Source organism: Rana temporaria, chromosome 1, assembly GCF_905171775.1.
Source record: "Rana temporaria chromosome 1, aRanTem1.1, whole genome shotgun sequence".
Classification (NCBI taxonomy): Eukaryota; Metazoa; Chordata; class Amphibia; order Anura; family Ranidae; genus Rana; species Rana temporaria.
The window spans coordinates 221885545-221906189 of record NC_053489.1 but is presented as its reverse complement, the minus strand read 5'-3'; the positions used below and the strand labels follow the sequence as shown (position 1 = coordinate 221906189).

The 20645-nt window shown below is 42.4% G+C and overlaps 1 protein-coding gene across 2 annotated transcripts in view; it reads right to left on the bottom strand.

Annotated features, from left to right (window-relative positions):
* PITPNB (phosphatidylinositol transfer protein beta) overlaps positions 1–20645 on the bottom strand; it is a 78924-nt gene that overhangs the window by 35246 nt on the left and 23033 nt on the right. For both annotated transcript variants that reach the window (XM_040350812.1, XM_040350818.1), the window contains exons 2-6: positions 19940–19970; positions 16902–17047; positions 10502–10593; positions 2103–2110; positions 800–874 (exon numbers count right to left, since the gene is read on the bottom strand). In XM_040350812.1, the coding sequence (XP_040206746.1) occupies positions 800–874; positions 2103–2110; positions 10502–10593; positions 16902–17047; positions 19940–19970 (352 nt within the window). The remainder of the gene's footprint in view (positions 1–799; positions 875–2102; positions 2111–10501; positions 10594–16901; positions 17048–19939; positions 19971–20645) is intronic.

The window sequence follows — 20645 nt, the reverse complement described above, 5'->3', positions numbered from 1 at the left end:
AGAATGGACTAGTGTATTCATCATTTGGATATACTGTATGCCTGAGAGGCAACATGGTAAAACAGAAACTACATAAGGAAACCTGTTACCATGGGATAATAATTTTCAATTCCTCCCATATCCCATCATGTACTGTTTCGGTGAACCCAGAGAGCTCTGAACCCTATTTTTTGAAGGTGAAGAGAAAACCAATTTGCATCTGATATTCAAAGACAGAAGTACACTTTTTTGATAGAATAGAACAGGAAATATTAAAATGACTTATATAGATAGATAGACACACACACAGATTACAATACAGTTTCAATACAGAAGGAATAGAAGGGCCCTGCTCATGAGGTTTACAATCTAAAAGGGAGGAGGGAGATGGTACAAAAAAGGTATTAGCTGATGGAGATGGGGTAGGCGTCCCGGAATAAATTTGTTTTAAAGCATCGCCTTAAAGGAGGACAGGGTAGGGGCTGACCGGACATATTGGGGCAGGGATTTCCAGAGAAAGGGAGAGGCTCTGAAGAAGTCCTGGAGGCGATCATGGGAGGAGGTTACAAGGGAGCTAGAGAGCAGGATGTCTTGGGAGGAGCTGAGGACAATTTGGGCGATATCTGCAGATGAGGTTGGTGATGTAGCTGGGGGCGATGCTGCGGATGGCCTTGTAGGTTGTGGAACCAGTTAAAAAAGACTGTCAGTGAGGGGCAACAGTTATGATTTACAGAATTCTCCTACAAAAATCTCCTTTGGATGTGTATGAAGCAACCTCAAAATGACCGAAACTAAACCTGAATAAAATCAACCAACTTACATTTTCTTGTGTCCCCATGTCTGGTTTGTGCCAAGTTTCAATTTTAATGAAGAAGTCTTCTTTCATATATTCATTCTGGAAAGGAGAAAAAAAAAAAAAAAAAAAACAGTTTGACTAGAACTATAATTAACATGCATAATTAACAAAATATAAAATTTCCAACATATAGACTTCACTGTGGAATTAATGTAAACTGGAGTGTTCAATATATCAAGGATGCCCAAACAGGGACTGTTCAAGTACAATGACACTTCAAATAAATATTACTTGTAGTAGACAGTGAACAACCATCCATCAAAATTGTGATATTTTAGTTACCGTATTTATCGGCGTACTACGCGCACTTTTTTCCCCTTAAAATCAGGGGGAAATCGTGGGTACGCGTTATACGCCGATCCCCGCAGCCTAGAGCCGAGCGTACTGCGCGCTCGGCTAGGCTCGGCCCGCAGCCACGCGAGGAGCCAAGAGGACCCAAGACAAGCCAATGACGTGATTTGTGCCACTCGCAGAAATACCTCCAGAACGTTAGAAACTTTTTTTTATTAGGTATTTGCAAAAGAAGTTACCATATTTATCGGGGTATACCACGTGCCGCTGTATAACGCGCACCCCAAGCTTAGAAAGGTAGTTTAAGGGGAAAAAAAACACGTACATTTTTGCCCTGCGTCCGTCGGAGGCCTTGTCCAGCGTCCGTCTGCGGCTTTGCGCGGGGTCCGTCTGCGAGTCCATCCGCTCCTTGCCCGGGGTTGCAGCGGTGTTTGTTGTTGGTGCCTCGGCCGAGCCGAGAGGAGCCGGATTTCCTGTGTGTTCGGCTCCTCTCGGCTCGGCCGAGGCAACAAAAACAAACACCGCTGCAACCCTGGGCAAGGAGCGGATGGACTCGCAGACGGACCCCGCGCAAAGCCGCAGATGGACGCTGGACAAGGCCGCCGACGGACGCAGGGCAAAAATGTACGTGTTTTTTTTCCCCTTAAACTACCTTTCTAAGCTTGGGGTGCGCGTTATACAGCGGCACGTGGTATACCCCGATAAATATGGTAACTTCTTTTGCAAATACCTAATAAAAAAAAGTTTCTAACGTTCTGGAGGTATTTCTGCAAGTGGCACAAATCACGTCATTCAGAAAAAATTAAAAACAAAAAAACACCATAATCAGTTGGCCAACATCCAGGTTAAATTAGATAGAAATATACAATAGCGACAAGGACTTTATCCATACACAGATATAACTTTGCTTCTCTTCAAAGCATAAAAGGTTATTAAAATGCATCATATAAAAAAAAAAAAAAATATATGCACTCACCGTTACAACTGTTCAGTTGTAATATTCATGGGGAAGGAGGGAAAGGGGAGAAAGAAAACAAAAATTATTTTAAGCCATAATGGGTAAAGTTTCAGTGTAAACAAGTGGTATTTACATAAAATCGGTGGCTTTAGGTACACACATTTGTGCCGACAATAGTTATAATACAAAATAAAGTAAACAAGACCACTTGGAGATCAATACTTGTTAGGGATTAGGTTAATGGTTAGGCAATAATGCAAACCTATCCTAAAAGTTATATGGGGGGGGGGGGGGGGGGCTGCTATTGCGGCGAGAATCATCCATTCAAGTCTTTGCAGCAATGACAGCAGCAAATATACAGAAAATAGTGTTCTTTGGATGGCACGCTTGCCAAGCGAGTGCCCTCCTGTGTACATCATCAAGCAGGAGGCAAGCCACTTGGCTGGGATCTGGAGGCAGTGGCAATCACTGTGTATAATATATACAATTATATAACCTTAGAGAATTTAAGGCTCATGCACACAAATCAGTTCTTGTCTAGTTAAAGCCAAAACACATGAAAAGGTTGTCCTGGGCTTCTAGGAATCAATGACTTGGGGCACCAAAGTATGAGCACGAGACAGATGTGTCCAAAATGCTTACATGGAACTTAAGACCCCTTTCACACTGGGGTCACGTTGGCGCTAAAAACTGAATTTTTGTGGTGCTTTTTAAGCATCGCTTTATGGCCGCTGTCGGGGTGTTTCCAACCTCAAAGTAGCGGCTAAAAACTCCTGTGTTGCGGCGCTTCCAAAAGCGCTGCCCATTTATTGCAATGGGTATTTTGGGAGCGATGTATACAGCGCTTTCAAGCCGCCCAAAAGATGCTGCTTGCAGGACTTTACCAAACGTCCCGCAAGTGGGTGCGAAAGTACCCACTGTAATGAATGGGAGGCAGTTTACAGGCGCCATTTCTAGCATTAAAACTCCTGAAATCTGCCTCAGTGTGAAAAGGGTCTTAACCGCTTAACGACCCGCCAATAGACAAAATACATCTAGAGGGCGGTTCGTTAACTCTGGGAGGACGTCCTCCCAGAATCGCGCGCACAGGGGAGTGTACGCGACCGCTCTGTCGCATTACGGTAAATCGCCGTTGATAGCGGCCGTTTACCACGTGATCGCTCCGTCCAATGGCGGAGCGATTACATGTATACAAACCTGCGTCATTTGACCTCTCTGTACCGATCGGTACAGTGTGAGAGAAAGAGAGCGGCTGTCAGCAGCACTGTGGGCTGGATCTGTGACTATTGCAGTCAGAAATCCAGCCATCCCTGCAACACCCCCCCCCCCGGCCAATACTCTGCAACACCCCCCCCAGCCATCCCTGCAACACCCCCCCCCCGGCCAATACTCTGCAACACCCCCCCCCCCCCCGGCCAATACTCTGCAACACCCCCCCCCCCGGCCAATACTCTGCAACACCCCCCCCCCCGCGGCCAATACTCTGCAACACCCCCCCCCCCCCGGCCAATACTCTGCAACACCCCCCCCCCCGGCCAATACTCTGCAACACCCCCCCCCCCCCGGCCAATACTCTGCAACACCCCCCCCCCCCCGGCCAATACTCTGCAACACCCCCCCCCCCCGGCCAATACTCTGCAACACCCCCCCCCGGCCAATACTCTGCAACACCCCCCCCCCCCCCGCCCAATACTCTGCAACACCCCCCCCCCCCCCGGCCAATACTCTGTTTTAACCACTTCCCGCCCGCCGTCATATGACGTCCTTGACTTTGTGCAGGGATATCTGAATGATGCCTGCAGCTACAGGCATCATTCAGAGATCATCTTTTTCAGCCGGCGATTCTCTACACCATAAGAACGTTCATGGCGGCTGTTCCGCCACTTAATCGTTCTTACGGAAGGCGAAAGGGGACGGGGACATCCCCCCTTCCCCTCGCCCTCCGGTGCTTCTTCCGACTCACCGCTACGATCGAAGCCAGGATTGTTTTTTTATTTTTTTTTTATTTCAGGCTTCCCAGCCTAGAGATGAGATGTGGGGTCTTATTGACCCCATATCTCACTGTAAAGAGGACCTGTCATGCCATATTCCTATTACAAGGGATGTTTACATTCCTTGTAATAGGAATAAAAGTGATCAAAACATTTGTTTTTGGGGAAAAACGTGTCAAACTAAAAATAAAGTAAAATGAATAAAATTATTATTTTTTTTTTTTTAAAGCGCCCCTGTTCCCGTGTGCTCGTATACAGAAGCGAACGCACACGCAAGTCCCGCCCACATATGAAAACTGTGTTCAAACCACACATGCGAGGTATCGCTGCGAACGTTAGAGCAAGAGCAATCATTTTGGCTCTAGATCTCTTCTCCAACTAAAAAGATGTAACCAGTAAAAATATTTAAAGCGTCACCTATGGGGGTTTTTAAGTAGTGAAGTTTGGCGCCATTCCACAAGCGTGTGCAATTTTGAAGGGTGACATGTTGGGTATCTATTTACTCGGTGTAACTTCATCTTTCATATTATGCAAAAACATTGGGCTAACTAATGTTTTTTTTTTTTTTTTAAATGCACAAAACTGTTTTATTTCCAAAAAGAACGCATTCGAAAAATTGCTGTGCAAATACCGTGCACGATAAAAAGTTGCAACGACCGCCATTGTATTCTCTAGGTTCTTTGCTAAAAAAGCATATATAATGTTTTAGAGTTCTATGTAATTTTCTAGCAAATAAATGATGATTTTTCCATGTAGGAGAGAAATGTCAGAATTGGTCTGGGTGTGTAAAAGTCTCACACATGGGGTATCGCCATACTCGGGAGGAATAGCAGAATGTGTTTTGGGGTGTATTTTGTGGTATGCATATGCTGTGTGTGAGAAATAACCTGCCAATATAAAAATTTTGTGGGAAAAAAAAAAAAAAAAAAAAAAACCCTCACCATGCCTCTTTCTAAATACCTTGGAATGTCTTCTTTCCAAAAAGGGGTAATTTGGGGGGTATTTGTACTTTTCTGGCATGTTAGGGTCTCAAGAAATGAGATAGGCCGTCAGTACTTCAGGCGTGATCAATTTTCAGATATAGGCACTATAGCTTGTGGACTCTATAACTTTCACAAAGACCAAATAATATACACCAATTTGTACTTATTTTTACCAAAGATATGTAGCAGTATAACTTTTGGCCAAAATGTATAAAGAAAAATTACAAATTTGCTAAATTTTATGAACAGAAACAAAGAAATTTTTTTTTTTATTTTTTTATTATACAGAATTTTCAGTCTTTTTTCTTTTATAGCGCAAAAAATAAAAAACCCAGTGGTGATTAAATACCACCAAAAGAAATCTCCATTTGTGGGGAAAAAAGGACACAAATTCATAAGGGTACAGTGTTGTATGACTGAGTAATTGTCATTCAAAATGTGAGAGCACCGAAAGCTGAAAATTAATCTGGTTATTAAAGGGGGTTTAAGTGACCAGTGGTCAAGTGGTTAAAGCCCCGCAAATGCAATGTCATTTTTAATTCCTGACATATATGGGTTTTTGAACCCATAGGTTGTTCTGCTCAATAGCTATACATTAAGTAACTTGCAAATTTATCTGAACTTTGCTTTAGCTTTCCTTCCAATAATCTTCTTATACCTCCAGATGGTTAAGACATGCATTGAGTCGAACAACCATAATAGAAATAATCTTGGCTTTTTACCTCCCTTAGATCAGGGCCCCCATACATACAAGATTAACAGGTACTAAAGATAATGAAAGCAAAAGTCTGTAATCTGTAAAATAGTCACATGGTTCAGATAATGTATTAGAAATGATGCAAGCCTTCCTGCAAGGGCAAAGTATGCTTTTATGGCATCACCATGCCGGGCATTCCTACTTGCTTACATCTGAACCAAGAAAAAGAAAGCCACATTTTTAAGCATGCATTTAATAATGGGTAGCCCTGTGGAAGGAGTAGGCACCATTTTCCATGGTATAATGGTAAAAAAAACTGTAAAATCAGCTACTCTAAAGCCGCGTACACACGATCAGACCATCCAATGAGAACGGTCTGATGGACCATTGTCCTAGGTTAACCAATGAAGCTGACTGATGGTCCGTCGCGCCTACACACCATCGGTTAAAAAAACGATCCTGTCAGAACACGGTGATGTAAAACACAATGACGTGCTGAAAAAAACGAAGTTCAATGCTTCCAAGCATGCGTCGACTTGATTCTGAGCATGCGTGGATTTTAAACCGATGGTTGTGCCTACTAACGATCGGTTTTGACCTATCGGTTAGGAATCCATCGGTTAAATTTAAAACAAGTTGGCATTATTTTTAATTGATGGTTAAATAACTGATGGCGCCCACACACACGACTGGTTTTGACCGATGAAAACGGTCCATCAGACCATTCTCGTCGGTTTGACCGATCGTGTGTACATGGCCTAACATGACTAGGAAAATTGGTAACAGGGCTGAAGGTTTGCATACTTTCAAATGGCAGCGTTTTAAACATCTATAAATAGAGTGTATTTATTCTCTCGCTCAGCTTCTAAAGCTGGAAGTATGAATACACATTCCATTGTGGTAATACACAAACTAACATCAACCAGACCAGCAGCATTTTTTGTTGCCCGTGCCTACCCCAATCATTCACAGCTATGTTGAGAAGTAGGTGGGGGCCAACCTTTATAGTAATAGGGACGCCACATACAAAAGGGATGCATTTTTTTTAATTCAAACCAAAGTTAGGCAAGTGGCCAGTTTAGACTGAAGTAGTGATTGATCGAGTTTTATCTCAAGATTGTAAAAAGGATAAGCTCACCTTTCTAAATAAAAGTGCATTTTTTTTTCTTAAGCAGCCTATAAAAACTTTGCACTAGTGATCAGCTGATCACAGGCACAATCTCAGGCTCCTGCTTGCTAATCGTACGGGCAGGTAGTTAATGAATGACAGGAATCCTTAATGAACTACCTAGAGCACTCACCAGCACCCTGGTAATTCATTAAGAATTGCAAGCCATCAGTCACAATGGCTGATGGTAGTTCTCCCATTCACAAAACTCTGAATCAATGATGCGTCCGGGTGGGCAGAGCGCCACTTTTTTTTTTTTGACAGCGGGTGCAGGGAGAAGATCTTTAACCCGCTATCACAATTAGGAGTGGGATAGGGGAGAGGCTGCAGGAGTGGGAACATGTTACAGGTTTTATCCTATAAATGGGTGGAACATGCAACATGTTCCCAAAGGTGACCTCATTCTTTAACAACTTTCTATTTTAGGAAAGTATCTTGAGATTCAAGAACACTGGGTTTTCCTTTGAAAGAACACTTTTACAGTATAATAGAATTGGCCCTTTCTAATTAAGTATTCAGGACCCAAGCTTAAAGCGATTGTTAATCAGAAGGTTTATCTTAACCACTTGCCGACCGCCGCATGTATATGTACGTCCACAGAATGGCACGTACAGGCAAACGGGAGTACAAGTACGTCCTTGCCTTTCCGCTGGTCCGATCGGGACCCCCCCCCCCCGCTACATGCGGTGGTCGGATTCCCACGGGGAGCGATCGGGGACGACGGCGCGGCTATTCGTTTATAGCCGCTCCATCGCGATCGCTCCCCGGAGCTGAAGAACGGGGAGAGCCGTATGTAAACACGGCTTCCCCGTGCTTCACTGTGGCGGCTGCATCGATCGAGTGATCCCTTTTATAGGGAGACTCGATCGATGACGTCAGTCCTACAGCCACACCCCCCTACAGTTGTAAACACACACTAGGTGAACCCTAACTCCTACAGCGCCCCCTGTGGTTAACTCCCAAACTGCAACTGTCATTTTCACAACAATGCAATTTAAATGCATTTTTTGCTGTGAAAATGACAAATTGTCCGAAGTGTCCACCATAATGCCGCAGTCATAAAAAAAAAAAAAGATGATCGCCGCCATTAGTAGTAAAAAAATAAATAAATAATAAAACTATCCCCTATTTTGTAAACGCTATAAATTTAGCGCAAACCAATCGATAAACGCTTATTGCGATTTTTTTTTACCAAAAATAGGTAGGAGAATACGTATCGGCCTAAACTGAGGAAAAAAAATAAAATTATATATGTTTTTGGGGGATATTTATTACAGCAAAAATTGTCGCTCTATTTTTGTTTATAGCGCAAAAAAATAAAACCGCAGAGGTGATCAAATACCACCAAAAGAAAGCTCTATTTGTGGGGAAAAAAGGACGTCAATTTTGTTTGGGAGCCACATCGCACGACCGCGCAATTGTCTGTTAAAGCGACGCAGTGCCGAATTGTAAAAACGCCTTTGGGCATTTAGCAGCATATTGGTCCGGGGCTTAAGTGGTTAAAGTAGAACTCCACCCTAGAACTAAAATCCCTGCATCTACAGACATCCACGATCTAACACTAACCCTGTAAAGAAAAAAAAAAATCAGTATACATAACTTCTGCAGCCGATCTGACCCAGTCCCACGCCGAGCTGTCAGCCGCGGCTTCGCTGTGGAGGCGGGTGCAGGGGACACATCCAACAGAAGCCCCATAGAAAACTCATTGGGGGATGTCACTCCCTATTCATTTCACAGCCATTGTCAGCCGTGTCCTCTGCAAAGCTTATGCCGCTGGAGACCGGATCGGCTTCAGAAAAGGTGGATGTGTTAGAATGTGAATGCCTGTAGGTGCAGGGATTTGAGTTTTAGGGTGGACTTGCACTTTAAAGCATTCTATGTATTAAGATAAAGGCCTTATGTGTGTAACAGCCCCCCTCATACTTACCGGATCCCATCTCTGTCCAGCAAAGTCCACGATTCCCTAGGCCGTAGGGGACTCTGCTCCTGATTGGCCAACAGCAGCGGTGTCATTGGCTTCCGTTGCTGTCAAACTCAGTTAGCCAATCAGGCGAGAGAGGGGGTGGGGCCAAACCACAGCTCTGTGTCTGAATAGATACACAGAGCTGCGGTTTGGCTCAGGTTTCCCCATAGCAAGCTGCTTGCTGTGGGGGCACTCAACAGGAGGGAGGGGCCAGGAGCTACAGCCAGAAACCCAAGAAGCGGAGGATCCAGGTTGCTCTGTGCAAAAACCAACTCCAAAGAGCAGGCAAGTATGACATAGGGGAAAAACAAAAAAACACAAGACTTTACACTTTAAAGGCGGTCATCTTTAGGGCATGTGTTGAAAGGGTTTGAGCTTGTGTTGATGGTCATCAATTTCAGACACTTCAGGTTGATACGACCTCCCAGTGACCTGCATTCAACCTGCCTCAAGTGCCTTGAATTCTTGTACACATCTTCACTATGTCCTGTAAGCAGGCACTGCTGTGTCACATATTGCACAGAGCCAGTGTTCTGAACTAGAGGTGCTGAGAGAAGTTTCAGGCAGCCAGGTACCATGGGATATATAGTTCTTGGAAAGCTTACATGGGATTGTCAATAATAAAATTGCTATTACAATGCCAATGTTATACAATGGAAATGTATGCTGTGACCATAGATCTCCTTTAATTTTCTGTGCATCAGTATTGATTTACCTGAAGATATCTCGAAAGCTTGTGCAGAAAAAAGGTATTGTTGCTGAAAATTAGAAACATGTACAGCACTCAACTGAAAACTGAGAACCTGCACGGCTGCTTTTCCCCCCCGCGTACACACGGCCGGTTTTCCCCAACAGGAAAACTGCCATGACAGCTTTGGTCGGGAAAACCGGGCGTGTGTATGCTCCAAGTTCTCATTTTTTTGCTCGCAGTTATCCTGTCGGGAAAACTGCTATGGAGCATACACATGGCCGGTTTTCCCGACCAAAAGCAAACATGGCAGTTTTCTAGTCGGAAAAACTGGTTGTGTGTACAGGGGTGTAAGTATTTAGATTTCCCTCAACTTCCTGGAAGTGGAGTGAAATCTCACAAGGAGGGGGAAGGGTTAGGGCCATGAAACTTACTGGAATCTATACCTTTGTGTACGGATAACAACTCCACCCTTCATTTCCTGTACAGAAAATAAAGAAAAAAAAATCCCCTATTGGGTCACAGACAGACATAACCATGAGGAAATTTAAAACTCCATTCCATTACAAAATATGGCCGGAGTTAGGCTTTAAAAAAAAAAAAAAATACAAATTTAAGGGAAGGCTTGCTGGAAAAATCATACATTCTTGCTGATTTTTGTACATAAGCTGGTGAATAGTTAGTTATGCTTTAAATACAAGCAGATTCTAGGTAAAGGAAAAACAGAATTATGGCTTTAAGCAACAACCAGACTTTGTTGCATAATTTTGACATGACAGAAAATGGCATCAATTACTAAAGTTCATTGAAGAAGGTTTGAAGTAAAATGGCTGATACTTTCAATGACAAACCTTTTTCGAGCTTGGCAATGAAAGCAGAACACAATTTCCTATGATGTATGGATTGAAAACATCATAAGCTGCTTACTTGTTCTACAGTAAGGATAAGCATTCCATGCTTTTTCATGAAACACCAGGGATCCATCTGGAGCAAACATCTTTACAAAACCAGGAACTTTACTGAAAAAGGAGAACCAAACATTAAAATACAACAAGATATTGATTTCTAGCATTAAGAATAAAATAAAGCTTCCTACAAGTTTCAAAATATCCCCACAGTGACCAGATACCGGACAATAAAAAAAAAAAAAAAAAATCCTAAAATGGTCACCATGTGTAAGTTCTCCGATTTCATAAACTCTTCACTTTTGAAAAATAAACCCTACTCTGTCAACAATATAATATTTTTGGCAAAGATTCAATAGCTTTACATTATTAGAAAGATTGCAAGAGTGCAACAGTAACATTTTGGGGGACTTGTGTCGTTTTATTTCCAATTTCAATGGTAAAAAAAAAAAAAAGTACAAAACAAGAGAGCCCATGCAAATACTATTGAGCAGTATACAAAAATTAGTAACGTATCCAGGTGAAACTCGAAAAATTTGAATACCGTGCAAAAGTTCATTTATTTCACTAATGCAACTTAAAAAGGTGAAACTAATATATGAGAGACTCATTACATGCAAAGCAAGACAGTTCAAGCCGTGATTTGTCATAATTGAGATGATTATGGCTTACAGCTCATGAAAACCCCAAATCCACAATCTCAGAAAATTAGATTATTACATGCAATCAATAAAACCAGGACTGGGACGGCATTCCAATATCTAGTATCTAGTAGAGATCGGTTGATTTACTATAAATTTTTGCACAGAGTCTATCTCACCCCAGCGAGATTGGCAAGGATGTTTGGAAGTCAACATTCGCTATGCTGGAGATGCCTCACCTTTAGCCAATTTTATGCATATCTTCTGGGAGTGCCCACAGATCAAACACTACTGGCTAGCTGTATCAGGTCGGTCACTTCCATATCTATCCCCATGTCTGTGGAAGTCTACTACATTTGGAGGAGCCCCTGGCCCCCACCAGGTCTATACGGACTCTACCCTGTTTTACGCTAAGAAGTGCATCATCCTCTCATGAAGAGTTCTGTGACCCCGACTGCAGAGTCTTGGAAGGCGTTAGTTAACAAGGCTGTACCCTTTTATAAGGCCACTTTTTTAAAGTGGAGGTTCACCTAAAAATAAACTTTTAACATTGCATTTATGAGATTAATGACAATTAGAATCGGCTGTTTTCTTTTTTTAATACGTCTGTACATACCGTTTCCTATATGTGTTCTCACCGCCGCTTCCGGGTATGATGGTCGGGGCTGGGCGTTCCTACCCGATTGACAGGCATCCGACCGACGCATACATCACGTCACGAGATGCCGAACGTCTGTGCGCAGGCGCCATATAGAGCCACACCGACGTTCGGCTTCTTTCGGCATCTCGTGACGCGATGTATGCGTCGGTCGGATGCCTGTCAATCAGATAGGAACGCCCAGCCCCGACCATCATACCCGGAAGCGGCGGTGAGAACACATATAGAAAACGGTATGTACGGACGTATTTTTTTAAAAAAAAACAGCCGATTCTAATTGTCATTAATCTCATAAATGCAATGTTAAAAGTTTATTTTTAGGTGAACTTTCACTTTAAGCAGGGGAGCACTGAAGAAGTTCGACACGGTTTGGGGGGGGGTTGGATGGCCTCCATGGATACGGTCTCTGATTAATACAGTGATATGTAGTGGACTGACCCTGGTTAGGTATTCTGGCATTTGATGTGGTATAGTGATGTTTGAGTACTTGAGGGGTTGCCGAGACGTTATCCACTGAATGTCTGGGGTTGAGGGATTATTTCTCTATCTAGGTGGGAGGTCAGGAGGGAACCGTCTTCATGAGAGTTACGTATTAAGATTACGCTGAGAGTTACTGGACCATGTTTCTGTGACATGGTGGACAGCCTCTGGCTGGAGGTCCACTACACTTGTACACCTATCTTTTTTTCGGGTGAGGGGGGGGGGGGGGGTGGGGGGGATTGGCAAGTGTGACAAGATTAATGTAATTTTTTGTTTTTTGTTGTTTTTGAACAATCCATAGCACAATATCAGACCTCTGAAAAGTAGAAGCATGCTTATGTACTCAGTACTTGGTTTGGGCCCCTTTTGCAGCAATTACTGCCTCAATGCGGCGTGGCATGGAAGATATCAGCCTGTGGCACTGCTGAGGGGTTATGGAAGACCAGGATGCTTCAATAGCGGCCTTCAGCTCTTCTTCATTGTTTGGTCTCATGCCTCATAGATTCTCTATGGGGTTCAGGTCAGGCGAGTTTGCTGGCCAATCAAGCACAGTAATCCCACGGTCAATGAACCAGGTTTTGGTTCTTTTGGCAGTGTGGGCAGGTGCCACATCCTGTTGGAAAATGAAGTCATCATCCCCATAGAGCTCATCTGCGAAAGGAAGCATGAAGTGCTCCAAATTATCCTGGTAGACGGCTGCGTTTTCGGTAGGGAGAGCGTGACGTCACCCGCGATCACATCTACACACACGCTTGTTTTTCCTGGCACTGGACATAGTGCCTTGCTCTGTAAGTGCGTTTTTAAAGTTTATTAAAATTTGCTGTTATATCTGCACGGAGAAACACTATGTGCTGTTTTTCTTTTATATGCCTGGATTTGATGCTCGATTGCTGACCTTGCTCTGGAGATCATTGCCTTCTATTACTTATATCATTGCTGGATTTCCTTTTGGAGATACCCTTATGGGAATGCTGTTTATGACCTTATCTAACTGAGGGTCATATCTGTGAGGTGAGCGGCCATTACCACCGTTGGTGGAGGTGTCTCTTATTTTCACGCTACAGCACCTGCATGATTCCTACTCATCACCAGTCACTTTAGAAAAGATTCATTTTGGACTTTCTATGTTTTGGACTTTTAAGCGCTGCACTATTTATTTAAATTTACTCTCAGGAATTTTATTAAATTGAATCCCAGTGTTCAGCTGCTCGTTATTTGTTTTGTGTTTTATTGCGCTGATTATATTTTCTATTTTGTAGACGGCTGCGTTGACCCTGGACTTAATGAAGCACAGTGGACCAACACCAGCAGATGACATGGCTCCCCAAATCAACACAGGCTGTGGAAACTTCACACTGGACTTCAAGCATCTTGCAGTGTGTGCCTCTCCATTCTTCCTCCATACTCCGGCTCCTTGGTTTCCAAATGAGATGCAAAATTCTCTCATCAGAAAAGAGGACTTTGGACCACTGAGCAACAGACCAGGTCTGTTTTTTTTAGCCCAGGTAAGATGCTTCTGATGTTTGTTGTTCAGGAGTGGCTTGACAATACGACATTTGAATTCCATGTCGAGGATCCGTCTGTCTCTTGATGCACCGACTCCAGCCTCAGTCCACGCCTTGTGAAAGTCCCCAACACTTTTAAATGGCCTTTTCCTGACAATCCTCTCCATCGGCAGTCATTCCTGCTGCTTGTGCACCTTTTTCTTCCACACTTTTTCCTTCCACATAACTTTCTATTAATGTGCTTTGATACAGCACTGTGGGAACATCCAACTTCTTTTGCAATTACCTTTTAAGACTTTCCCTCCTTATGGAGGGTGTTAATGATGGTTTTCTGCACAACTGTCAGTCTTTCCCATGATTGTGATTCCTACTGAACCAGACTGAGAGACCATTTAAAGGCTCGGGAACCCTTTGCAGGTGTTATGGCTTAATTAGCTGATTAGAGTGGGACACTTTGAATATTGCACCTTTTCACAATATTCTAATTTTCTGAGATTGTGGATTTGGGGTTTTCATGAGCTATAAGGCATAATCCTCACAATTATGACATCACAGCTTGAACTGCCTTGCTTTGCATGTAATGAGTTTATCTCATATATTAGTTTCACCTTTTAAGTTGCATTAGTGAAATAAATTAACTTTTGCACGATATTCCAATTTTTTAAGTTTCACCTGTATTTCAGATTGTGCGATTTGAGCATAGAAACCAGTACGCCACAAAAAAAATAAAAAGAATAAAAGAAATTACACACACTGTTAGCAGCACTTTACCCATAACAACTTGATACAAATAATGTTCTTTAGCAAGGAACAAACATTCCACATTAATAATTCTACCAAAAGTAGTGTGTGCTGTAAATTCCCTCCAGCATTGCTCCTTTTTCTTCCTGCTGGAGGGCCCCATTTTGCTGAAGCACAGAGCCAGCCACTGAGCAGAAGTACATTTTTAGGCTGTCAGGAGATCAGTCTCTACATTTTTGGCACAGCGCTAAAAAATAGAGCGGCCGAGCATGCGCAGAGCAGGGTGAGACAGTATTACTGGATTTTAAACAGTACAGGCACTTATTTATAATGTCTTACACAGTTATACCTGCAAAAGGGGCCAACCTGAATTGATATATCAGGACTACATTTTCTGACTAAAGTTCCACTTTAAAGACCATACAAAATATATTGAACCCAAGTAGGCATAAAAGCCTATTGCCCATGCATTCTCCTGAATAAGCCAAGATCATACTGTTAGGAGGCCATTCAATTCTGGTACACTGTTACATAGGCTCTGACTCCATAAAGATCGTTTGTCTTTTGCAGCATAATGTAGAGTTTTCACAGGTCCAGATAAATCAACCTCCCTCCGGGGGAAAGGTTTCCTAGGCCTTCACCTCCCCTAAAAAGCCCAACACTTGTCTCTGTTGGTAGGGGCACAGGAGCTAAAAGCTGCTTTCTCAAAAAGACAAATAAATTACAAGAGACACAGAATACTGCCCCATCCTCTCCGCTGGCGAGTAGAAATGTGGGAACATTGGGTCCTCTTAACATTTTATTGTTCAAGATTGTAGAGTTTCTCAATAAATCAAGATCCAGGATAACTTGGCTCTGAGTAGATCATAGAAAATATTAGGAGATTACCCAAGACCTAGCTATGGTTATCCAGGCTGATACAAAGATTTATGCTACTAATCGTCTTGTGGGTTTTGGTGCTTCCTTCACTGGCTGGCCTGATGCGGAGGAGACTTCTTAAGGCTCGTCCCAGTCAAAAAGCACATAAAATTAGACACAAAGCCAAAATCTGCAAGCCCAGCAGATGAGGGGCCTGTATTGTTTTAGGCCGGATTCACACCTATGCGAATTGAGTGCGGCTTAAACCGTATTCCAATTCGCAGAACATTTCTAAATACATTTAATTTCAATGAGGCTGGTTCACATATGTGCGATGCATTCGCACTGCGCATTCCCGAAAAAACGTATGCGTTTTCTAGGCATTGCGGTGCGGCTCAGGTGCGAATTCAGGCCCATTTTCTTCTTTGGGCACGCATCTGATTCGAAGATGTGTTCATTTCTCTTCAGGATTTTTCTCATTCTACTCAATACCCTTCCCCCCCTCTCCCAGGTCTCCAAATTCGCAGCTAAAACGGAGATGATCTGCTGAACAGCTCTCTTATCTTTCTGCAGAGATAACAGAGCTGGAATTCGCACCGCACAAGTGTGAATCCGGCCTTAAGGTAATTGGCCCTCTCCAAAAATGTGCATCTTTAACAGCTGACCACATTTTTAAGAATACAACAGCTGTGTACTGATTTGAATTATGATAGCACATTCCAACAATATATAATGGTTTGCTACCAGTTTGGAAGAGAACTGTGTTGTTTCTACTCCTATTATATCACTAGAAAATGATTTGGTAGCTTGAATACAACCAGCATTTGTCAAATGTTCTCAAAAGGACATGCTGCGAGTGATCAGCCTAAAGCCTCATACACACGGTTCGATTGTTGGAAGGGGATTGTCTGTTGACAGACGGTTGTCCTAAAATCTTACCGTTAGTACGCTCCTTTTGACAATTGTTGTCCAACTTTCAGCCAACAAATCAAATGTTGGGTGACAGACTAGTAAATGTTCAGCGGACAACAGCTGCACATCTGATTTTCATATGGTCCGTACAAAAAGCTGTCACACAAAAATCAAAAGTACAAAACACGCATGCTCGGAATCGATGCTCACCAAACCCCAAATTTTGCAGAAGGAGCCCAAAAGGGTGGCGCTCAAGAGCTGAAATTCCTTGTAGTACATCACTACGTTCGTGTTTGTGACACGACAATTGTGTACCGTTAAGTATGCAAGACAAGATCCTGGCACACGCCCTTTTGAAAAAATAAATAAAAAAATCAGACGCTCAGTTGGCCAACAATCGTTTTGTGTGTATGAGGCTTAAGTTTCCTGCATTTGGTCAGAAATCGGAAGCACAAAACACAGAATGACTTCCCAGGTGGCTAAAACTGTGTATTCAATCCCAGAGATGAAGTAGCATTTGTGCTTAAAAAAAAAATACATACTATATGAAGGCAAACTTTTTGTAACTTTCTCTGTTAGCAATGGATAACCATAAATCCTTTGAACCTTAGGATCTAAAATTCTCACCTTTTCAAGTGGTAGATTTTGTGTGTATATTGACCTTTTTCTCCATCTTTTTCATATGGCTCGTTCTTCAAGACCTCAATACCTTCCCCCCCACCAGTTTCATTTTTGCTAGCTTCAGCCACAGAATAAAGCTGACCAACCTGATACTAAAAAAGAAAAAAGGGAGCACGTTAATGTCGAGAACATAGCGTTACAAGACAATAAAAATGTACGAAATAGCCGATATTACATTTCTATTTTACATTTGACATTACATCAAAATTCAAGTCTTATTTTAAGCAATCTGGGAGTGTAGGGGTATTAGAATGCATAATATATATATATATATATATATATATATATATATATATATATATATATATATATATATATATATATATATAAAAATTACTACTTGTTCACCATTAAAGCATAAGTCAGGGCACAAAAAATATATAAAGAAGCCATCCGAATACATCTTTGTAATACATGCACATTTTCCCACGCGTTATCCCTTCAAAGACCCTACAACTACAGAAAAATAACCAATGATCTGCCAGGAGGCAACACATTTCCTACTATGCATCATCTTCACTGAACTGACAAGGAACAGTGTCGGCCCTGCTCAGTTGCTTTTTGTTCAATTACAGAACAACTTTCTATGCTGTATAAGCAAAAAAAATTAAAAATAAAAAAAAATGTCAATTATGAAAACTTTTTTTTTTTTTTACTATAATCAAATATACAAAAAAAAAACAGTTTTTCTCATCAGTTTAGGCCAGGGGTCTCCAAACTGCGGCCCGAGGGCCAGATGTGGCCCTTTGGTAGCCTTTATCTGGCCCTTGGGGCACTATTCTTCCCACTCACACCAACAATGGGGCATTTTTTCTTCTATGGATACCAATGATAGGATACTATCCCTCCTACTATAGGGGCACCACTCCTATTGACCACCAACCCTGAGGCCATATTTATTCTCACTGATGGGCCCATGACATTTTCTGCCCCTGTTGGCCACAATCCGGCCCCCCTAAAGTCTGAAGGAATATAAACTGGCCTTTTGTTTGAAAAGTTTGGAGACCCCTGGTTTAGGCCAATATGTATTCTTCTAGATATTTTTGGTAAAAAAATAAAATCACAATAGGCATATATTGATTGGTTTGCACAAAAGTTATAGTGTCTACAAAATAGGGAATAGATTTATGTCATTTTTATTTTTACTAGTAATGGCAGTGATCTGCAATTTTTAGTGGGACTGCGACATTGCGGCGGACAGATCAGACACTTTTTTTGGTACCAGTGAAATTTATACAGCGATCAGTGCTATAAAAATGCATGGATTACTGTATAAATGACACTGGCAGAGAAGGGGGTTAACACTAGTGGCGATCAAGAGGTTAAATGTGTTCCCTGGGAGAGGACCGACTGGGAGAACAGAGAGATCGCTGTTCCTAATGACTAGGAACAGCCAATCTCTCGCTACTTCACTGACAGAACAGGGATTTATTTATTTTTTTACATTGACAGATCCCCATTCTGGCTCTGTGGCGCGTTCGCCAGTGGCGATCCCGACCACGCACATGAGCTCCCCCGCTGTGCGTCGCCAGCTATAGCGGTTAACCACTTCACTACCGGCCGCCGTCAATTGACAGCGGCACGATAGTCCTATTGTTCTGACACAACGTCATATGACGTCTTTGTCAGCCGCTAGGGGGCGCGCGCACCGGTCGTGTTACTGGGAACACGATGTGCGTGCCAGGCAGCCGCGATTGCCCAGTAACTGAGCAGGGACGTGGAGCTCTGTGTGTAAACACAGAGCTCCATGTCCAGTCAGGGAGAGGAGACCGATGCTGTGTCCCTTGTACATAGGGTCACCTCCCCCATTCAGTCTCCCTCCACACACAGTAAGAATCACTGCCAGGTTACACATTTAACCCCTTCCTTACCCCCTAGTATTAACCCCTTCGCTGCCAGTCACATTTATACAGTATTCAGTGCATATTTATAGCACTGTTCGCTGTATAAATGTGAATGGTCCCAAAAAAAAAAAAAAAAAAGAACGCAGAACGCCACCATTACTAGTAAAAAAAAAAAATAATAAATTATGTCCCCTATTTTGCGCAAACCAGTCACTATACGCTTATTGCGATTTTTTTAACCAAAAATATGTAGAAGAATACGTATCGGCCTAAACTGAAAAAAAAAAAAATATTTTTTTTTGTTTTTTTTTTAAATGGGATATTTATTATAGCAAAAAGTAAAAGTTTTTTTTTTTTTTTTTCCAATAGTGTCGCTCTTTGTTTATAGCGCAAAAAATAAAAACCGCAGAGGTGATCAAATACCACCAAAAGAAATCTCTATTTGTGGAAAAAAAAAAAGACGTCAATTTTGTTTGGGAGCCACGTCGCAGGACCGCGCAATTGTCAGTTAAAGCGACGCAGTGCTGGAAGCTGAAATTTCGCCTGGGCAGGAAGGGGGTATACGTGTCCAGTAAGCAAGTGGTTAAAAGGCATCGACGTACAGCTATGGCGATTTGCGGGAAAGAGCCGACCTGCCGCAGTATAACAACGGAGGCTGGGCGGCAAACGGTTAAAAAGCCAATATTGTAATAGTGGACCACTACTAATAATTCTAGAAGAATCTTCAAAGCCTATTCACGCTATGTTTTTCCTCATGGTTTTCTATACGTCATTGATTTCCATGTCGCATGTTCATATCAGAATTCAGTTTTTCTCCTTGATCAATAGCTGTGCAATTTTATGCAACCTGTTTACACATCATCGCACCCCAATACACAAATGTGTGTAAATGCGTACAAATGCACCGCACCTTTAACCCACAATATTTAGGTCAGAGGAAACATGGCTCAGAAAAAAATTATATACATGTAGAAAAATGCATGACTGCCGTCGTGCTTTTATGCGCATTGTAGTGTGAATGGGCCCCAAGTGGCCAAATAGTTGTCATAGTTGCAGAGTATGAAACAAGAAAAAAAAAAAAAAACGATATGAGATATATACCACTATAAAAAGAGGAGGAGAGGTGGAAAAAGAACTTACCTCTTCTACGGAGCATGGCAAAACTACTCGACTGAAAAACAAAACAAAAAAAACACAGCATTAGAAAGCAGGTCTATTAAATATGCGTCAACAATGGAGCAATTATGAAAGTGGACAGCATTGGTTTTTATTTTTTGGGGGGAAAGGGGCTATGCAGCAGTTGTACATTGGTTTCCCACCATGGTATGCATCATATGAAGAGATTTTGGTCAATTTTTTGGAACATTAGCGTGTCTCCAAATTCGCACGATTTCCAGTGCGACTTTATGAATCAAAGATGCATCAAAAAAGTCGCAAAGTAGTTCAGGCCCCTTTTCAAAGTCGCACCGATTTGAACGTGTGCCATTGAAAAGAATGGTGCGAGACTTGTCTGTCCAAAGTTGCAAAAACAAAAAAAAAAAGCACACGTGTGAATGGAGCCTTAGTGTGACAAGGAAACACCCCCACACCCGCTTACCCTATAGCTTTCTGTGTCATCTGCCCATTGACTGAACTATGATCAAACTTCATCACTACCGAGATAGGCCGTGTACCTTCCTCCTAGAACCATACCATGGTCCTTGAGAAAAATACACGAACATTGATGATCTTGTGATAATGCTAATGTCTGGCTGCCAACGTGATCCACTGGTTGCAATGCTTTGTAGATCTTTGGCTTTGAAGATCAGGAATTTCTGCATGCTTGTTCTGGGTCAGCGCCTCATTA